Source organism: Garra rufa, chromosome 3 (genome assembly GCF_049309525.1).
Source record: "Garra rufa chromosome 3, GarRuf1.0, whole genome shotgun sequence".
Classification (NCBI taxonomy): Eukaryota; Metazoa; Chordata; class Actinopteri; order Cypriniformes; family Cyprinidae; genus Garra; species Garra rufa.
Window position 1 is genome coordinate 21,774,550 of NC_133363.1, and position 19,545 is coordinate 21,794,094.

The window sequence follows — 19,545 nt, forward strand, 5'->3', positions numbered from 1 at the left end:
CGCCCTGAAAAAAACAGAACCGGAAGTGAATGGGGGCAAGATGGCGGTGTAAACAAACAGTGAGTCTTGCTCGTCGGTGTTCTCAGGCCCGGAAACTTGCCCGCATTCTCCACCACCTTGTGGCCGGGCGGGGAACAGCACGACAAGACAAGACTTTTAGTTGAGCCCCGGAGGGTGAGTTTATTGAACAGACTTAAGTGAAACGGTGAAGTGGCAGGTGAATGTGCGTCGGTGCTCCGTGAGAGGTGAAGTCCTTGTCGTGCAGAATTCCCCAGGAAGGTGCAAGCAAACGGGTAGGTGCTTGAAGGTGAGTTCGCGGTGGTGGCGGTGTCCAGAAGTGACGGTGGCCAATCGTTCACGGCGAATCTGTAGGGGGAAATGAGAGCAGAGAGCAGGTAAGCTTCAACCTCATCGGAGATAGTTTCTCAGTGATCTGTGGTGAGCAACCGGCTTTTGTAGGGGCGGCGTCCGTGAACGATTGGTCCGTGGTGATGAGGTCCAGGTGTTTGGCGTGAGTTGCCAGGGCGACGCTGATTGTGCCTCGGGACTCCCGCCACAATATATATATATATATATATATATATATATATATATATATATAAAAGAAAAGTCACATTGCCAGATATAAATTCACAATTAAAATTTTGAAATTAAATTAATTAATTAAATTAAATTCGAAATAAAGTATCAATTATGGGAAATAAAATCACAATTAGGAAAAAAAAAATCAAAATAAATTACAAAAGAGATACATTGTGAGATATAAGATCAAAATTGAAAATGTTCAAAAAATAAAGAAATTAATAAAGAAATGTATCTCTGTTAATCTAAATATATTCTATTCTTAATAATATTAATGATATTTTAAGTAAATGGTTACAGATACAATACTGTAAGAGTATAGAGCTTTGAATATTATAGAAAATGTAATTATAATAAAAAATAAATGCAAAATATTCTAGATTTTAGTATTTTGGCTTGGCAAATGTGAACACAGCGTAAGATGAAACTGTGGTCTTTTCTAAAACTAGAGGAAACAAGATCACTAGGCTTATAAGAGAAACATCTGAGAGGCAGGGGACAAAAACAGCTCTATTTTCTTTGTATTTAATCTCATTGCTGTCTTGGAAAAAACATTTGGAGATATTAAAGGGATCTCATTTGTGAGTTTTCTTTCATATGTGAATATGATATAACAATTTAGAGGCGACCTGGAGGATGTGGGCTGAATCTGATGTAGAGATAGAGAAAGAGACAAGAGTGCAAGAGAGGAAAATAAATACACACATCACTCCGCCGCACCTCATTGCACCATGTCTGACATGGTTCTTTTCCTGCTGTTGTGTTACTGTACACTCTGTTGTCCTGGCTCACTGATGCAGCACCGCTGAAAGCATATGCAGCGCAACGCTGAGGTTATTGAAGCAAACCAGGTCAACAGCGGCCTCGGCCTCCTTCTCGCCCATCACGTTAGCTCAGCTAAAACACTCGTGAGCTGACTGCTCCGTTACCTCGCTTAATGCTATTAGAGGGCGTTATGCTGTCAGTTTGCCGGGAATTTCCAAGGAGAAGTGCTAAAAAGTTACTTGTGCTAACTAAATTATTCCATTTGCCCATCAGCAAGTACACAGCTACTATAGGTCATACGACCCCAACAAGTCTGGATTTCATAGTTTATCACATTAAATATGAAGATGTTCCTCTTCATTTTGACAACCAGAAAGTTTTAAATATTTCTTTATTACTTTCAATGTATAAATAGCCTTGTTTTCTAGCAATAGAAATATGTAAACCTCTTTAAAGACACTTTTTTTAGAAGCAAGATTGTTAATTGTATGCTAAAGATACCACTGAGGTAAGAAAGCAAACTTAAAGAAGTTCACTTCCAGAACAAACATGTACAGATAATTTACTTACCCTGTTGTCATCTAAGATGTTCATGCCTTTTTTCTTCAGTCGTAAGAAATTATGTTTTTTGAGGAAAACATTTCAGGATTTCTCCCCATATAGTGGATTTATGTGGTGATTGCGAGTTTGATCTTCCAAAATGCAGTTTCAATACAGCGTCAAAAGGCTCTAAATGATCCCAGCCGAGGAAGAAGGGTCTTATCTAGTGAAACTATTGGTTATTTTGGAAGTTCAAACTTGTGGGCACCATAGAAGTCAACTATGTGGACAGAAATCCTGAAATGAAATCCATTTATTGCATTTTTTGTTCATTTTGTAAACTGTACATGTCTCACAGCAATGCAACAGAAGAACCATTTAGGGTTTTCTAAAAAAAAAAAAACTTTAAGTGAATTCTTAACATAAAACCATCTTAGTGTGAAGAACATTTAAATAATTTAAAGACTCTTCTCTTTCTATAAAGAACCTTTTGTTCCATGGATGATAAAGGTTCTCCATGGAGCCATCAATGCCAACAAAGAACCTTTATTTTTAAGAGAGTAATTGTCCATGTACTTTTTGGGGGACACTGTGTGTGTGTATAAAATTGAAGTTTAATGACAGATGTGATGGCTTGAGTCTAGGTGTCCACATTGTGCAAAGAAACAGAGAAAGTGACAGAGAGGACATTAGATCAGCAGCCTAATGAGTCTACAAGGACAGTCCAGCGTTATTGAATCAAATGGACAGCACTAACTGGAAAGAAAAGAACAGCCACCCTCATTTTTCTTTTCCCTCGATATGCCAGCCTTTTCAGTGGCGTCCATTGAAAAGAACAACCTTCTCTTGTTCAGACGCCTCCTAATGAAAATATAAAACTCGTGAGGCATCTGTGGACAAAGACAAGATAATGTGTTAAAGAGGGGTTTTAATCTCACTAAGAGAAAGAGTGTGATGTTGATTAGAGGCTGATTTTAGATGCAGGAAAAACAGACAGGGACATTCACATTGCTGTTGTTGCAAAGAAATGGAGGGATTGTGTCTCAATATGTGTAATTCCCTACTACACAGTATCCAAAAAGCAATATGTCAGCAGGATGTCATGATACAGTGGGCAAACAATACCAATATGATGTACTGCATCTGCTGAGACTGTGATGTGTGAAACAAGTGGACACTTTGCTATCCCATAAGGCTATGGGGGCTGAGGAGCTGTCAGATTTGAAAAGTTGACAAGAAAGTGTGGAAATGTGAGCTGACGGTGCTATTGATTATAAGAAAGTTGTTCCTTGTGGATGAAATGTATTGGTTTAACACTGCACTAAATTATTTTCACAGTTGGTAGACTACCATTTGTGGTAGGTAGATTTTACATGAGGGGGAGTAAATGATGACTATCCCTTTAAATATGTTCTTATTGGCAGTGATTTTGTCATTTCATGCTGTATTTCTCTCTCAGTGTGAACAGCAACATTACTTGACACTGACACTTCGTGTTGTAGTTTGTGTGTGTGAACACATGTGGCAGATGCTATTCTGTAAATGCCGTACATCTATTGGATAATCTTGTGGATTCTGCTGAGATTTTAGACCGTCCGCTACACTCATCTCTCTCTCACAGACACACACAGACTGGACAGAAGGGTCAGCAATTCTGGCTGGCAGTTATGTTTTGGCAGGGCCTCCCATCCGGAAAACAGAGAGCAAAAGAGCAGCCTGTAGTTCAGCGGGCCTCTGAGGGACGAGGCTTAACTTGCAGAAGATGAAAACACATGCACACGCCGAGCGCCAAAAATATAGAAGGACTAATGCTTTCACGCGCAAGCACGATCACGCGTGCTAGAAAAGCTAGGCATTAAGCCTTAAACAGCGGGACAAAATACACACACACCCAAACACATAGATTACAAAATCCTCATATCCCTGTCAATTAGCTGAGCCTCTGGCCCACTTACAGCTTTCCAGAACCCTGCCACCAGCCTCACAACAGCAGAGCTCCAACTGCGCCAGGGAATCCACTTTTGTCCACACGTAATTAACTCACAGAATAGCTCTGAGAGCCATATCTTCCGTTCCCCCCTCCCGCCGTTCCCCTGATCTCTCGTTTTCAAACCCTCCGTCGGAGAAGAGTGGATGTTTCTTTTGAGTTATTCAAAAGGACTGGCTGTGGAAAATGGCAGGCATTATACTCTGAGCCCCCGTCGGCAGAAAAGCCCACTATACGGAGTGACAGTTAGCGTGCCACAGAGCCGCATGCGTTTCCGGCTTCTCCACTGCCCGGGCGACATTCGCTCTGCCCAGGGCTAGAGGCCCAAGTATGGCCCCCTTTGTTTGACGTCTCCAAAGCCTCGCTTTTCAAGCTCAAAACTGAGTTTTAAAAGTGGCTTGGGGTCAAATTTAAAGGCATGGGGGTTTTAGGGAGAATATGAAAGGAATAAATACTCTTTTGGGTTTGCAGGCCCATGGACGTTTTGTTTCGCTATTGTGAGTGTTTCTGATTCATGTTTCCAGTCCAACAGCAACACCAGCTGGTAAAGTTACAGCGAGTGTCCTCGTCTCTCTCGCCTCCCCTGAGCTCACTGAATTTTAACAGACCCCCTGTGTACAGTGATTTTGGTGGGGGCAATTGAGAATGAATAGGGGAAAGTCATGTGAGATATGGTTGGATATGGTTATGTTCGGCTATGATTGGTTCATGCGATAAATCCCGCCTCTTGTGTTTGTTCATGTTCTGCATTCGTGAATCAGTCTGAATGAACAATATAATGGCATTAATGGGAAGACTAATTTTAAAAAGTAAGTAAACACACTTAGATATAACAACTTTGTTACGTCAAAAATATTACTTGTGAAAACATGATCTGTGAGATTTTTTTTTTTGTGAGCAATTAGCTTAGTGAAATTTAAAGTAAATCTCTGACGAACAAAAAAGTTTGTAATAGTTTAACCTTCTGGCCCTGGAGCAGTCTCGACATGCCCTGCCATTTGTGCTTTTTGGTGATGTAGTTGTTTACATGTAGGCATGTCTCACGTAGATATTTATAATATTAAAAGCACGATCGGCTTGTGGGCGTAATCACATTAGTGATAATGAGGTCAGACGGGAAAGACTGTACATCATGTTGGTTTCATATGTATTACTTTATTACAGAATATTTGTGATACACTTGCTTAATTTAAAAGTAGTTTAAATTAAACTTTGAAGCTTTGCATATATATATATATATATATATATATATATATATATATATTTTTTTTTTTTTTTTTTTTTTTTTCTCATGTCTGTGTGTCAAGTATTCAGTGAGTTAATTTTATTGATATGTTTCAATAGGATATTTGCAGAGACTGCAGGGACTGAAAGCACACGTGTATTTTATTTATTTTACAAAAGCACACAGTTTTGTTGATATGGTGAGCATACAGAAATAAAAATAGATTCTTTTCAGATTCAAAGTGATGTATTATTTTAATGTGTGCAATCAAAAATGACAGAGCAATTTAAGTTATTTTCGCTGTCATGTGGGAAAAAAAAGTGCCGACCCCAGGCAGTTCAAATGTATTTATTTTTTTTATTTTAAATAGCGCATGTGATTTTGAATTGTGTGCAGAGTGTAATTAAAAAAAAAAATAATCATACATCACTATAAGTGACCTTGGAATCAGTTGGGTAAAAGCAATTGCAAATTAAATGGTTAAGAAAATTAAAGTCAATTCTTAGAAAAGGTTGACCATTATTCATTTCCCGATGCCTCTTGGTTTGTTATTTTTATCCAATTCAAAAACATTCAGACATTTTTGAGGTATCCTTTCAGATATATAAAAGAGAAAAGAAAGAAAGAGAAGAATAAAAATGGATCAGCAGATTTCAGTCTGACTTATTCACTCCTGTAAGATGTTCATTTAAATGAAACAAGGTGGAGGCAAAGCCATTCTAGCAATGATTGAATTCATCTCAATACATGTTTGACCTGTGTCTGCCCCCATCTAAATGCTCTGAATTATTGCTGCTTCTGAGTGCGTCTTTGAGTGACATCTTAAATGGTCTCCATCTTACCTCTATAATGAGCTGGAAGAGAGACAGAGATTGTGCAAATTACAATTACATGCTGTTATATTACATTAACTGCAGCCTAAAATCGGACAATGTTCTGTTCCATTTGCAATGAGATTATTGGACAAAACTGTTCTTAGAAGAGAACCTAAAATAGAAGGACAAACTAGGAAAAGCCGAAATCCAGTTAATACAAATTTATAGGAAAGAAAAAGAACATTGAACAGGAAACTATACTTAATATGCCAGCACTTATAAGTTTCACCTGAATGCTTGAGCACACAAGCAGAATGGATAACATACAAAATGATCTAATGTACAAAAAAATCCATCCATCTCTGACATTTCCAAAGCATCTTTCATGCTCATGCTAAACCATGACCAGTTTATCATTTTTTTGTGAAATGTATGTGTATAAGGTAATGTAGAGTTACAGAGTTTAGTTATGGAATAGTAAAACAGCAGCATAGCCTCCAGTAACCGGCTGTATGGCAGCGGTGTGTGAGGAGCACTAATGAAGTACCGCTCTCACGCATGCTGCTTCTTTTGTTGTTTTTCACTGGAGGAAACAGTAGCTGAAGACGGCACAGTAAGCGATAGATGAAAAGCCAGTGTACGGCCTTGAGGGGCCTGAGTGGTGTGAGAGCCAGGCATTGGAGTTGTGAAGCTGTGGAGATGTGGTTGAGGTCAGAAAGACTGATTGGCATGAAATGTTCATCAACTGGACACTAACAATCAGAATTGGTTGGACTCGCAGCTCTGAGTGGACAGAATACTAGACTGATGGAAAATGCTAGATGTTGAATCTGCTTATTTTGATGGACAGTTGCACTCGAGAAGAAAATTAACATTCTGTCATCATTCCAAACCTTTTCTTTTGGGAAACAAAACAAGGTGATTTTTTGAAGAATATTTTGGCTAATCTTTTGTATTTAATACAAGTGGAGCACTGGATAGCTTTTTTATTCATTAAACTACTGGTCTAATTCTCCTTGGTATGTCAAGGAGAGAGAAAAACGTCTCGGGTTATGTATGTAACCTTAGTTCCCTGAGGGAACGAGACGCCGCGTCAGAAACGCTATGGGGAACGCCATTGGCGGGCAGCATTCTGAGTCATTGTCTAACAACCAATCGTACGACGGGAGTGACGTCACAGGCGCGGTGACGTCAGCGACCAGGAAGTATAAAGCACGTGCGTTTGAAGCCGGCGGCAGCTCTTTAGGCGCCGCAGGATGCAGGAATTATGGTCCGTGACGCGGCGTCTCGTTCCCTCAGGGAACTAAGGTTACATACGTAACCCGAGACGTTCCCTTCCGGGAACTCGAGCCGCGTCAGAAACGCTATGGGGAACGAGATGTCAACGCCCCCATAATTTCCAAGCCCTGCGCAGTATCTGCTAGAACCAGGGTGGAAGAAAGTTGTGTCTGGTGGACCTTGCCAGAGCACGGGAAGAGCCATTGTCTAGTATTCCACGGACAAGAGGGCAGTATGAACCTCGGCCCTCGGGCACACGAGGAATATAGTAGACCCCTGTCTGGTCGCCAGCCAGACCAAGAGGTACTCCTCGGCCCTCGAGCACACGAGGAGTCTTAGTCCTTTGTCTGGGAGTAGCCAGAACAAGAGGGACCTTGAGAAGTCTCCTCCTGGCTAAGGAGGGGGCTGACTCTCTCAGACTTAGCCCTGCTAAGTCGAGAGGACGAAGGAGCCCGGAGTGGCTCGGAGGTCGAGTTCATAGAACCTGACAAACGTCAGGGGCGAGGACCAACCCACAGCACTGCAGATGTCCCGGCTAGGGACACCTGCCACCAGAGCTTTTAGAGGCAAATAGCCTCAGGAGGAGTGAGTCTTGACTCCCCATGGAGATGGGAGACCAGAGGACTTGAAAGTAGTAGAAAATGGCATCTGTGATCCATCTACTGATAGCTCTGTTCATGCCACATGCTTTCTTTTGTGGCCGTATGTGCCCAGTGCTCACACTGGACACATGCAGTTATACTTCCAATTGGTCGCGCTCCAAGAGTGGAGGGAATAGAGGCTTGAGACCCCTCGGGGTCTCAACCTGAGTGCACCGCCAAGGAAAACATACCGACAAGCCACCGAAAGGGGCGTGGTAGGCCAGTAAGCCGCCACGAACGCCTTCAGGGTATACCCATAACTTCCACCTCTCCATGTGGGGGTGGCAGATCGCGCCCCCAGCCTGAGAGAGGAGGTCCAAGAACCATACTCGGACTGGCCAGTACGGGGCTAGAAGTAACAGCCGTGCCGATACCGGCGTGCTCTTTCCAGAACTCCTGGGTGCAGAGCGATCGGGGGAAATGCGCACGGACGAAGCCTCGGCCACGTCTGTACTATGGCGTCCAGTCCGAGCGGAACTGGAGGCACTAAGGAGAACCAGAGGGAACATTGCGATATCTCTCGAGTCGCAAGAGGTCCAACTGAGTCTGGATAAGAATTCTCCATGCTTCATTACTTCCTGATGAAGCCTTGATTTCCCGACCGTGGAGGAAAACGTATGACCAAGGGGACTCTACCCACTAACAGACCATCAGGGTGGAGTGGGTTAGCCCTGCGGACGGTGAGACTGCAGAAACTCCAGTACTGTACCAATCGGGCAGTGAACTGGGTCAAACTAGTGCTGGTTACACCATGCAGCAGACCACTTACTCTTAAGGTCATAGGGTTTCCTCATAGGGGGAGCTCTGGAGTGAAGGATAGTCTCAGCAACCTTGGTTGAGAGACTGGCCACTATGAGATGTGCCCCCTCAGGGGTCACACTTATTCCAGAACTCCCGGGAGCAGAGCGATCGGGGAAAGGGCGTACAGACGAGGCCTCGGCCACGTCTGTACCATAGCGTCCAGTCCCGCAGGAGCTGGAGGCACTAGAGAGTACCAGAGGGGACATTGCGATGTCTCTTGGGTCGCAAAGAGGTCCACTTGAACCTGGCCAAACACTCTCCAAATCTGCTTCAGCACTTCTGGGTGAAGCATCCATTCCCCGGGCCTCGGCCCCTGCCTCGACAGGACCTCTGCTCCCACGTCCAGAAATATTGGACTGCTCTCAGGGAGAGAGGTTTTCCTTGAGACCACAGGAGAATCCGGTACGCCAGCTTGTATAAGGGGCGTGAGCGGATACCTCCTTGACGATTTATATAATAAACCACCGCAGTGCTGTCTCCAGCACGTGATGGTTTCTCAGGTCTGGAAGGAAACTCTTCAGGGCCTGGAATACGGCCAGCATCTCTAGGCAGTTTATGTGCCAGGAGAGATGGTGATCGCTCCATAGACCTTGGGCTGAGCGGCCACTCATGACTGCTCCCCATCCGGTAAGGGATGCATCTGTCGCTAGCGTGACGCGGCGACAAGGAGCTCCCAGAACCGGACCCTGAGAGAGGAACCAGGGTTTTCTCCACATGGCCAAGGCACGTAGGCAGCGCCGCGTGACCTTGATCTTGCGGAATGGGTTTCCCCTCGGGGAGAACCCCCTGGTTTTGAGCCACCACTGCAGTGGTCTCATGTACAGCAGACCAAAAGGTATCACGTTGGATGCTGCTGCCATAACAGTACTTGGAACTGTTTGACAGTGAGTGACAGGCCTAGCTTGACCGCATTTACTGCAGTAAGGATCGACTCGATCCGAGCAGGTGACATTCGTGCCTGCATCGTGGTCGAATCCCAGATTACACCTAGATAAGTGGTCTTCTGTAGTGGAGAGAGCACACTCTTCTTGGTGTTGAATCTCAACCCCAATTATTTCATGTGAGCAAGAACAACACCTCGATGTTGAAACACTAACTGTACCGAGCTGGCCAGGATCAGCCAGTCGAGTATGCGGATGCCCTGGAGTCGCAGAGGAGCCAGAGCAGCATCCACACACTTTGTAAAAGTTCGGGGTGAGAGGGCTAGGCCGAAAGGAAGCACTCTGTATTGGTGAGCTTTGCCCCTGAAAACGAACCTGAGAAACTTCCTGTGTTGTGGAAGGATGGAGACGTGAAAGTATGCGTTATTTAGATCTATCGTGACAAACCAGTCCTCAGACTTGATCTGAGACACGACCTGTTTGACAGTCAGCATTTTGAACTTCAGTTTTTTGACTGAGCGGTTCAACTGCCTCTCGAGGCTGGCTTCTGGATTTATTTGAGGAACTGATTCGGTGACCTGTAACAGCGTACTGGCAGGATGCACCTGAATTAGTTTCTCTGAGGACCCCCGTAGGGGTTGCGAACTCTCCAGGTCCGCTACGTTTCCGGGCGGAATGACTAGAGAATGAAGTTCGCGGGAGATTGCCGCACCCTGTAACACTGGCAGGGTTAACTGACAGATCTCCTGAGGGCCCCGAGGGGGTTTGGTGACCATAAACTGTGGTGCAGCGCAAACCCCCTCGAGAGGGGCTGCCCTTATTGGCCCTGTGGCACAGCCGTCAGGGCCGTTTAGCCAAGGACCTCTTAGACCAAAGCGCGACCCTCAGATCGGGCTTAGTCTTTGAAGCCCCCGGTCAGGAGTGTTGCTAATCCCGCCCTCTAGGTCTCACCGGAGGGAAACGGGCTGCAATGCTCCTAATATGAGCCTCTTATGTGAGGAGCTGGTACACGGCTGGGGCTTCCTGCTCCCGTCCAGCAACCCCGACACATGTACATTTTTGCTCATCAAGCCTGAAGTTATTTAGGCGGCCTGGAAAGCAAAGACGGAGCTTTCAAGGATGATGCCAGGCTGGGCGACAGATAGCTGGTTAGCGTCTGTTCAGCCCGCGGCATCATCTTTTCTTTCTAGTTTTTCCCATGATCTAGACAGTTTAGCGTGCAGATCGGGGAAGAACAGAAAGCTCCGTTTTGGAAGTGCTGACTTAGTCCGCAGAAAACATAAAGTTTGCTTTTCTGCGGCTCATTTTTTCTTATTTAGCTACTGCATTAGTCAGCACGTCCAATAGCTCCTCATACTGAGGCGATCGGGGGGGGGGGGGGGGGGGCGGTTGAATACTTTTGACAACGTTCTCCACATCAACCTCCTCGGAGGAACATAGGGGAAGCATTGAAAACAGCAATATGTTTAAAGACAGACAGACACAGAGCGCTCTCGCTGAATGACAAAAGCTGCCGCCGGCTTCAAACGCACGTGCTTTATACTTCCTGGTCGCTGACGTCACCGCGCCTGTGACGTCACTCCCGTCGTACAATTGGTTGTTAGACAATGACTCAGAATGCTGCCCGCCAATGGCGTTCCCCATAACGTTTCTGACGCGGCTCGAGTTCCCGGAAGGGAACAAATTGTCTGAACTTTTGCGCCAGCTCTTTTTAATGAATTAACTGATCCAATTCACAAAAGTCTGAATGACTTTTGTCATAATGTTTATGATATTTCAGTGGTGTGTTTGTATTCGCTTTGAAGTTCAAAAACTTTAGTCCCCATTCAGGCACCCAAAAATGAACACCCTGTCATTATTTACTCATGTTATAAAATGTGACTTTCTGAAGACTATTCTGACCATTCCTTTCCATATAAAGTGGGTGAAGGCCTGGGGTCTTCTGAAGTGTAGACCTAGCTTAGACTAATTTTAAGTCTAAAAGTCTGGTCTAGCTTTCCTTGAGCCAATGACTCAGTTGATCTAGTTCACAAAAGTCTGAGTAAACTACAATGTATGATCTATTTAAGTAGATCCAGTTGATCGCATACAAAAGAGCAACCATCATATTATTCAGAATTTCTCTTTTTGTGTTTCAGTAGTTTTAAAATTACATCCGATTTCCTTACAGAGACTTAACACAGTGTTTTAAAAGGATGAGCGTCTGATCACACACCGACGTTTTCTTGACAGCCGTGTATGTGAATAACCTGTTACATTTCTTAATGCCTCTTTGAACACATTAACTGTCATATAAGATTTATCCAGCCATTTTGTAATCCCTGTCTGAAGCATTAACATTGCGCCGGCATATCGACGTCCTGCAGATCGGAGCCTACACACTCATCTTTGTTATTAGTGCTATTGAGGTACTGTCGCTTGACTGAGTGTTCATTGGTGCATGACAGAGCTTTGTGGGACGAACGTACATCCATACCTCTCCCTAGACACTGGGCAGCAATCCAGCCTCACGGTCTCATAAAAGCGCACAGGAAGCGGCACTGAACTCTTTCTGTGGTCAGGTGCCACAGTCAGACCCAACTAACCCTTACTTGCCCACAATGCAACCACACCACAGACACCAGCACTAAAGTTAACAGGAACTCTTCAGGCATTATAGTCTGTCCTTGAGGTCAGGAGGACATGGTTGGGGGTTTGCTTGAGGTCAGTGAGAGGTTGTAATTGGACAAGGATGCTAAATTGGTTTGGTTTGTGGCAGCAGTTTTGAGAGACAGTCTTAGTGGGTTTAAATGATAGCCTGTTGTGATCAGTGACTGAAGAACGCCATTCATCGCACTATTTCTTTTCGCAGCATTGATTTCCTGGAATTTAACTGCTTAACAATAAAAGAAGTTGTGGAGCGATATGTTTGTAGCTCTTGTTTAGTTGTGTTTCTTTTCTCACTCTCAATCTGTCAATGAATATCTTTGTATTATGCACCTTAGAAGACATTTTTTGCAAACATGCCATGTAATCAATTGATTCTCAGATAACTGCAACACATTATGCTTATTTATTTTTTATTTTTTATTTTTTTTGTCTGATACCTTTTCTAAATTGATTAATCTTACATAGCATTACACTGTGAAGAAACCAAACAGTGATTCTACCCTATTCTTTCTTTGCAGGAGAAAAAGAACATTAAAAGTAAGCCATGGTTAACCCAAACTTTTGCTTTTCAACAAAAGGCAGCATGCTTTCTTTTTTTAGATTTGCACTCACCCTCTCTTGCTTGTGCCATACCTCACATTTGGTCATTAACCGACCATCTCTAACACTGCAGCTTTGTGCTTTGGCATCAAAAGTTAGGGATTTCAGCATTTAGTGTTTGTGTGCGCTTCAGCTTAGTGAACTTCATATTCAACCTCGTTTGTGCATAGACTTCCTGCGCATCTGATGGTTATCTGTTTGCTTGTCAAGTGTTTAAAAGTGTAAACAGAAAATATTTGTTTAGAAGACAATCTGAATAGAAGAGATATGAGATGTTAAGGATACTCGTGGCTTTGTGGCTGTGAATCTAAAACGATCTCTTCTCCCAGCCTGGGAAAATAAGCAATCACTCAGATGCGTGACAGTTAGAGCCTTTAGAAAACGCTTGTATAATCCTTTTAACTTACATACATGTGTTAAAGATGTATCCCAATAGCATGCCACTTCACAGCAAATCCTCCAATATGTCGTTCCATAAGTACACTGTAGGTGTTTCCTCAGGCCAAGGAGGGGATTAAACAAGAAAAAGACACATTGTCTTCTTTTCCGTACAACTTTGCTAAAATTTGATAGCTTCTGTAGAGTCAGCTTGTTAGCTGAAACATAAAAACATGACGCATACACAACGCTCGCATAAAAACACGTCAACTGCACACACACAGCCATTAGATGAGATGGATTCAGGCCATTAGTTTAGAAGTCAGAAGTCATGGAACAGTAGAATTGCCCCACGTTTTCAAAGCATGGTCTTCTTTTTAGAGCTCACATTATTTCTTCTTTTGTTTAATTTATGTTTTAGCTTTAAGTGTTGTTGTTTGTGTATGTATGTTTCCATTTTTTTGTGAAATGTGGTATGTGTTCACCATGAAGTTACAGTGATTCAAAAAAATGCACAAAGCTGATCAAAACCATTTGTAAAACGCAATTCTAAAGCCAGCCGAATTTCATGAGACACATACCACAGTTAATTTTTTGTGTCAATATTTCAGTGTTTTCTTCAGTTTCTCCAGCTGTTTAAAACCAAACAGCATAATTAATGCGCCACCGCTTGTGTTTCCTTCTTTGTGTCTCCCCCAGACTCTCGGCCCCTGCCTGACGTAGCTATGACGGGTAAATGCACGCGGGAGTGTGACGAATATGGCCACTCGGATGCCTGCTGGATGCCTGTGCGCACCTCGCCTGAACGTAGGCCCAAGGCCACCCCTCCTAAACTCTCCACCTTCATGACCTCCCCCGGGGGCAGCCATGCCGAACAGCCCGGCAGCCAGGAGACGCTAGCTGTTGCCAACGGGGACCCCTCGCACCTGCTGGGCGACCGTAACCGTAATCTCCTTAACAAGAAGATGGCCTCCTCCTCCTCATCCTACGACGCGTTTAGTTCAGCTGGATTTTCCGCCAGCGAGGAAACATCTCGCCCCACCGAGGAGATTCCGCTAGCGCCCACGGGTGAATACAAGCCGACGCAATGCGGAACTCTCACCAGGCGGGAAGTTTACCTGTAAACCACACACAGCAACTGCGAGGGACGATGACAGTGACTCAGCATGGTCAGAGATGCTGTTCGCAAACCAAACCCTAAAACAAAAGCAACATGGATTTTCCTCAAACTGCTCGCGCAACTAGTGCGGCGCTACTTTTGAACTTAACTAGCCGTCTGAGTAAAAACCGTGGAATTACATGTTGTAAATGTGCGTGAGAATGATGAGATGGAGGAGGGGGAAGTGGCCAAGGTGGAGAGAAGGGAATGTAGGTGGATCAGTGCTACTTTCCTGCTAGCGTATCGGGCCCCGTAGACTTCCCCAAAGTGCTGCCTGGTTTCTGTAGACCTCTTTCTAAACATGCATGCATCATCTAGCCCCTTAAGAGTGTGTGCCCCTTGAGACAGACCTGGACTATACCTTTTTGTCTTTGTTTTTATAACTGATTGTGAACCGACGAGACTGGTTCTGTCTTTTAATCCGTTTTTATTTTTGGGGGTGGGCGGGAGTGTTTTTATGTGGATGTATTCTGTCCATATGCAATCAGTCAAAGTACTGAACTGTCCGGACAACCAATCACATTAACGAAGAAGAAAAAAAAAAGACAGGCTAATGATGGACGAAAATCATCGTACGACGATCGGTGATGGCATAACTACATGATGTCGGAGCGCTTCGTACGTCGTCATTGACATTAGCCTTTTACAAGAGTTTGTAGATACTCAAATGGCGCAAGTGAACGGCGTGCGCGCTGTGAACTTACAGCGCGAGAAGCAAGTTTACCTGTGTGCCTATCAACTTTATGTACACGTGAAGGAACACAAGCATACACAGATCCACTAATGCACGTTTTTTGTCGTGTGGGTGAAGTATTGTACATATATATACATATATATATATATATAATCTGTAAACATACTCTGGACACACGCATTGAAAATCACGAGCGACCCATTTTCATCCCGCTCCCATGCACCTCTGGAAGTAGAAGGAGGTTCATTACGTCTCAGAGCTTGTCAGTTATTTGCCTGAATGCTATGGGTTTGTGTAATTGTGGTTCATCCCTCTCTAGATGTGTGAAACTATGCTGAAATGTTGTGGTCTTAAGATGGCCTCCTGCCGCACACTTGCAAACACATACACACAATTGATCCGCACATTGTACATACACATTATAATTATCCCATAAAGCCACAGGAACACTATTTGGATATGCTGCTGGGGTGAATTAGTTTAATAATATTGCCCTGCTGAAGCGCTTGGGCTGGCCCTGTGTAACATTCCTAGTATGAATGTTAAATAGAGCAATAAACTCATTCAACAGATTCACTCTCAATCTCACACACTTCAGAAGAGTAATCAAGGATGAGAACTCGTGTCCCTCGTGTAGCAGTCAGAGTAAACCGACTACTTGTACAATCACATTCAGAGTTCGGCTACTACAGGCACGATAGGAGCGATCGCAATGCGACACACGATGCCGCTGTAAAACCAAAGTATCGGGAACAACATGACGTGATGTCTCAAAGAACTGGGACAGGAAAGCTCCTTTTTAGGTCACATATTGCTTTAATTACCTTCACATATGTTTCAGTGCAACGTGGGGAAAGCACATGCGCACGTATACATGCATCATGGGCCTATCCCGGACCATTTGCAAGAGGAGGAGTATACTTAGGAGGCGTCGTGCTTTTAAAAAAGGTGGTAAATTATTCAGATGCAATTGATTTTTTTGTTTCATTTGGTTTTTTTGTATGTTAATGATTCCTTGAGTTTGAACGGACTGCCTTTTTTGCAGCTTCCAGATCTGTAGTCTGTACGTACTACTCGTGTTTAAAAGAAGTGCTCTGATGCTTACAAACTGTATACATAGATATGTACTTTTTATTGCACGTTTAAAGGGAATCTACACTTACTATGAAGAAGAAAAAAAAAGTGTACAAATATCATACCCTGTGAACATGGAAGTCCACTGCTTGCGTTTGTTACGAACAGACACTAGACATTGTAGTATGACTCTGTATATTGATTTGACGAGGATGAAAAAGAATCATACGCATTTGTGATTCACTGATTTATTTAGCATCATATCATCCGTTGCTTATTTATCTGATTTATTTATAACTTTATTTCATAGCAAATCTACTTTTATCCATTGGTTCTGTAATGTTTATATTCTTTTCACAGAGAAGTACTTTTCATTATGTAGAAAATGAGTTGTGAAACTTGATTCCAAAACAATTCAAAGGAGTCTCACGTACCTCGCAACTCCGCGTTTTATTTGTTTTTCAAATATACGCTCATAATGATGCCCTCTTCAGATCTCATCAGTCATATCTTTCCCTTTCCTTCCCAGTGCCACTTTGTATATGTAGTGCTTCTGTAAAAAAGACAAGAAAAAAAAAAAAATCAAAACAAAACTATAGAGTGAATGCAAAATATGCAACTGTGCCTTTTTATACCTTTATTGGTATGACTCGTTGGTTTTAACCAGTATGAAACCAATTGTACTGAGATGCTTTCTAAAAGTGGAGGAAGAGTACTTTATGCTGAAACTACAGTCCTGGCAATTTTACTATGATAGACTTTCAAATAACAAAAGCTTTTATCTTGTGGCTTCTTTAAGTAAGCTCAGTCGAACTTTGTCAAGTATATTGATGAGTACCAACTGTACATGTCATAGGTGATACCCTGGTATATCCATCCATTTCAAAGTTAGCATGGTCACACGTCCAAACTGCGATTTTTACAGCAAGGATAACTTTAGTCACGAACGCGACAGTTCGGAAAGGATCAGTAACGATGGCAGCACAGCAAAAAAAGAGAAGACGCTGTGTCCTTTAAGGGTAAAGCAAACAGGCTTTGAGACTCTCTGCAGTTTTCATGATATGAGAAGGCAGAAGAAACACAAAGCTCCAAAAGTTCTTTGAATGGGACACACACCTCAGAGGACTATAGAGTAGGACTATATATATACAGTATCAGCTGATTAGATACAGTAGGAGTATATGGCAGTTGCTATATCTAAAAAAAGAAACCAAGGAGAGCGACATCTACATCTACTGTACATGCCTGGAAAACATCTGCACCTTAATTCCTAAAAGACATCTGACTTTGTTGTCGACGTGCTGAAATCGCTTTTGTTTAATCGTCGTTTGCACTCTGAGGTGTGTGTTCCTTAAGCTTTCAACTTAGAAGATATAAGACTTAAGTTGTAGCACTTAGGTCATAGGACACATCACAGGTAATGAAAAAAAGAAATTGTAATTTTAATCATACTCTATTTGTCCTTTGACTTGGATGTTGATGTAGAATTGAGGATTGATTTTAATCATTGTTTTATTAGGAGTCACTATGCACGCAGCTTAGCTGAACATGGCAAATGTACTGAGCGCAAGCCCACCTCTATTTATGATCTATTTTACATAATTTTTGCTTTTGTACAGGTATTTCTGTAAATAAATTGCTTGTCATTTTTGTCTCTGCAGAAATTAAAATATACCATGATACAACAGTGTCTGGGTTTGTTTTTAAATGCCGTTTGGGATATTACACAAAGGATATTGCATAATCATTTAATTTGTCAAATTATACAGTGAATACTTAATGTATGAATGAATAAATGAATACACTTGTTTGTCTGTATAGTTTTCCTGCTGGTTAACAAACGCCAGCCAGCAATACATTTTATAAGAATCACGAGTCATAGAGCACACTTATATAGCTAACACAGGCTGGCAAGCAACACACCTATAACTGAAGCCTTTTACTTTGCTAAGCTGACAGCATCCAGTAGAGCTCAAAAATTATTAGAGAGCAGATAGTATTTTCCATTTTCCCAATGCTGTTAAAACTTTCATTGAGTGTCAATCATCAATCAGAGATAATCATAGCACAGTTTAGTTTTAATGAATTCCTAAACAGAATCAGACTCAGTACATTAAAACAGTGTCTAGACTCTGATATAGAACAACGCTCAAAGCCACAGTTCACACTGATAATCAGTGTTTCTGACTCATCCAAAAGATCTAGCAAAATATGGATAACATTACAAATCAGTACCACACTTTTTTATTCAAAAATGTATGTAATCATACTACAAAGTAATTAATGTTCCAAAACAAACAGACGAAAGTCTCTGTGCTTGTTTTCAATGTCCTAATCAAATTGCAATTAATTTTAAACAATGTGCCCAGACATTTTAAGACAACTGCTTTGTTTAGATTATTTTGTACTTGTCTGCTCTACAGTAATAATTATCTGGCATAATACAGTTCCACTTGTTATTTAAATAAATGGAGACATATCAGAGTTAAAAAGAAACAAATTGTTGGTGCACGTCTCACTGGTGCATTTGTGACCAGGACAGCAAGTCTTTCTTTTGTATTGAGAGCTATGGTATCCTGAGTTATGTCGGCATACCACCACAAAGGATGAACCACATTCAACATTCAACTGTTGATGCAAGAGAAAACTGTCCAAAAGGAATTTCTGGATACTAACCCAGATTGTATCTAAAAAACAAAACCACAGCTTACTGTAGAATTAAATGTGCACCTTGATTCTCCTGTTTCCACCAAAACAGTTCTTCATGAGCAAGGACCACACCGCCAGTGGCGGAGCCAGGATGTTTTCATAGGGGTGGCCAGGGAGAGGCCAGAAACCAGTCTGGGGTGGCACAGAAATCTTCATTATTTCAATATAAAAATGTGTTTGACTATAAAGTACTGGACTGTTTTAGTGACTAAAACACAACTGAATACAGTTAATTTCTATTTTTTTTTTTTTAATTAGATCAAGTAATTCTAAGTGAATATGACCATTTTTGTAGGGGCTCACTGTAGCGCAGTCAGCTTGGTTATGGTTCTCAAAACCCCTAAAAGCTTGTTCTCCAACATTGCATACTCATGGATGAGACACGCAAATAGTGATAAGAATGTGAAAAAGGCCGGAAGTCAACAGCACATGAATGCCAGAATGTAAAATGAGTTATTTTATACATTTAAATGGTTTCATTTTCGTTTGTACTTTACAACTTAATGAGAGAAAAACAAATTAGCGCATATTTTCAAATACAACTGCACTGTGCTCACATTTACTTGTGCATTACCGTACAAATAAATAATAATAAAGAAATGCGTAGCCTATAAGCTTGCGCCTTGTATTGTGATCTCGAATCGCAGAATATATTTTAGTACATGCATTTGAAAAATGTTCTTTAATGTGATGCATATACATGCATGCACAGTTTGCAGCTTTAATCACCTTTTTGGTAATTTCATGACTTAACTGACGACAGAACT

The 19,545-nt window shown here is 42.3% G+C and overlaps 1 protein-coding gene across 3 annotated transcripts in view; it reads left to right on the forward strand.

Annotated features, from left to right (window-relative positions):
• pcdh7b (protocadherin 7b) overlaps positions 1–17,738 on the forward strand; it is a 129,118-nt gene extending 111,380 nt beyond the window's left edge. For 2 of the 3 annotated variants that reach the window (XM_073835826.1, XM_073835827.1), the window contains exon 3: positions 13,842–17,738. In XM_073835826.1, coding sequence (XP_073691927.1) covers positions 13,842–14,266 — 425 coding nt within the window. In that variant the 3' untranslated portion in view covers positions 14,267–17,738. Of the gene's footprint in view, positions 1–12,682; positions 12,702–13,841 lie in introns of all 3 variants that reach the window. The other variant, XM_073835828.1, reaches the window with a different exon arrangement.
• Positions 17,739–19,545: the final 1,807 nt, after the last annotated feature.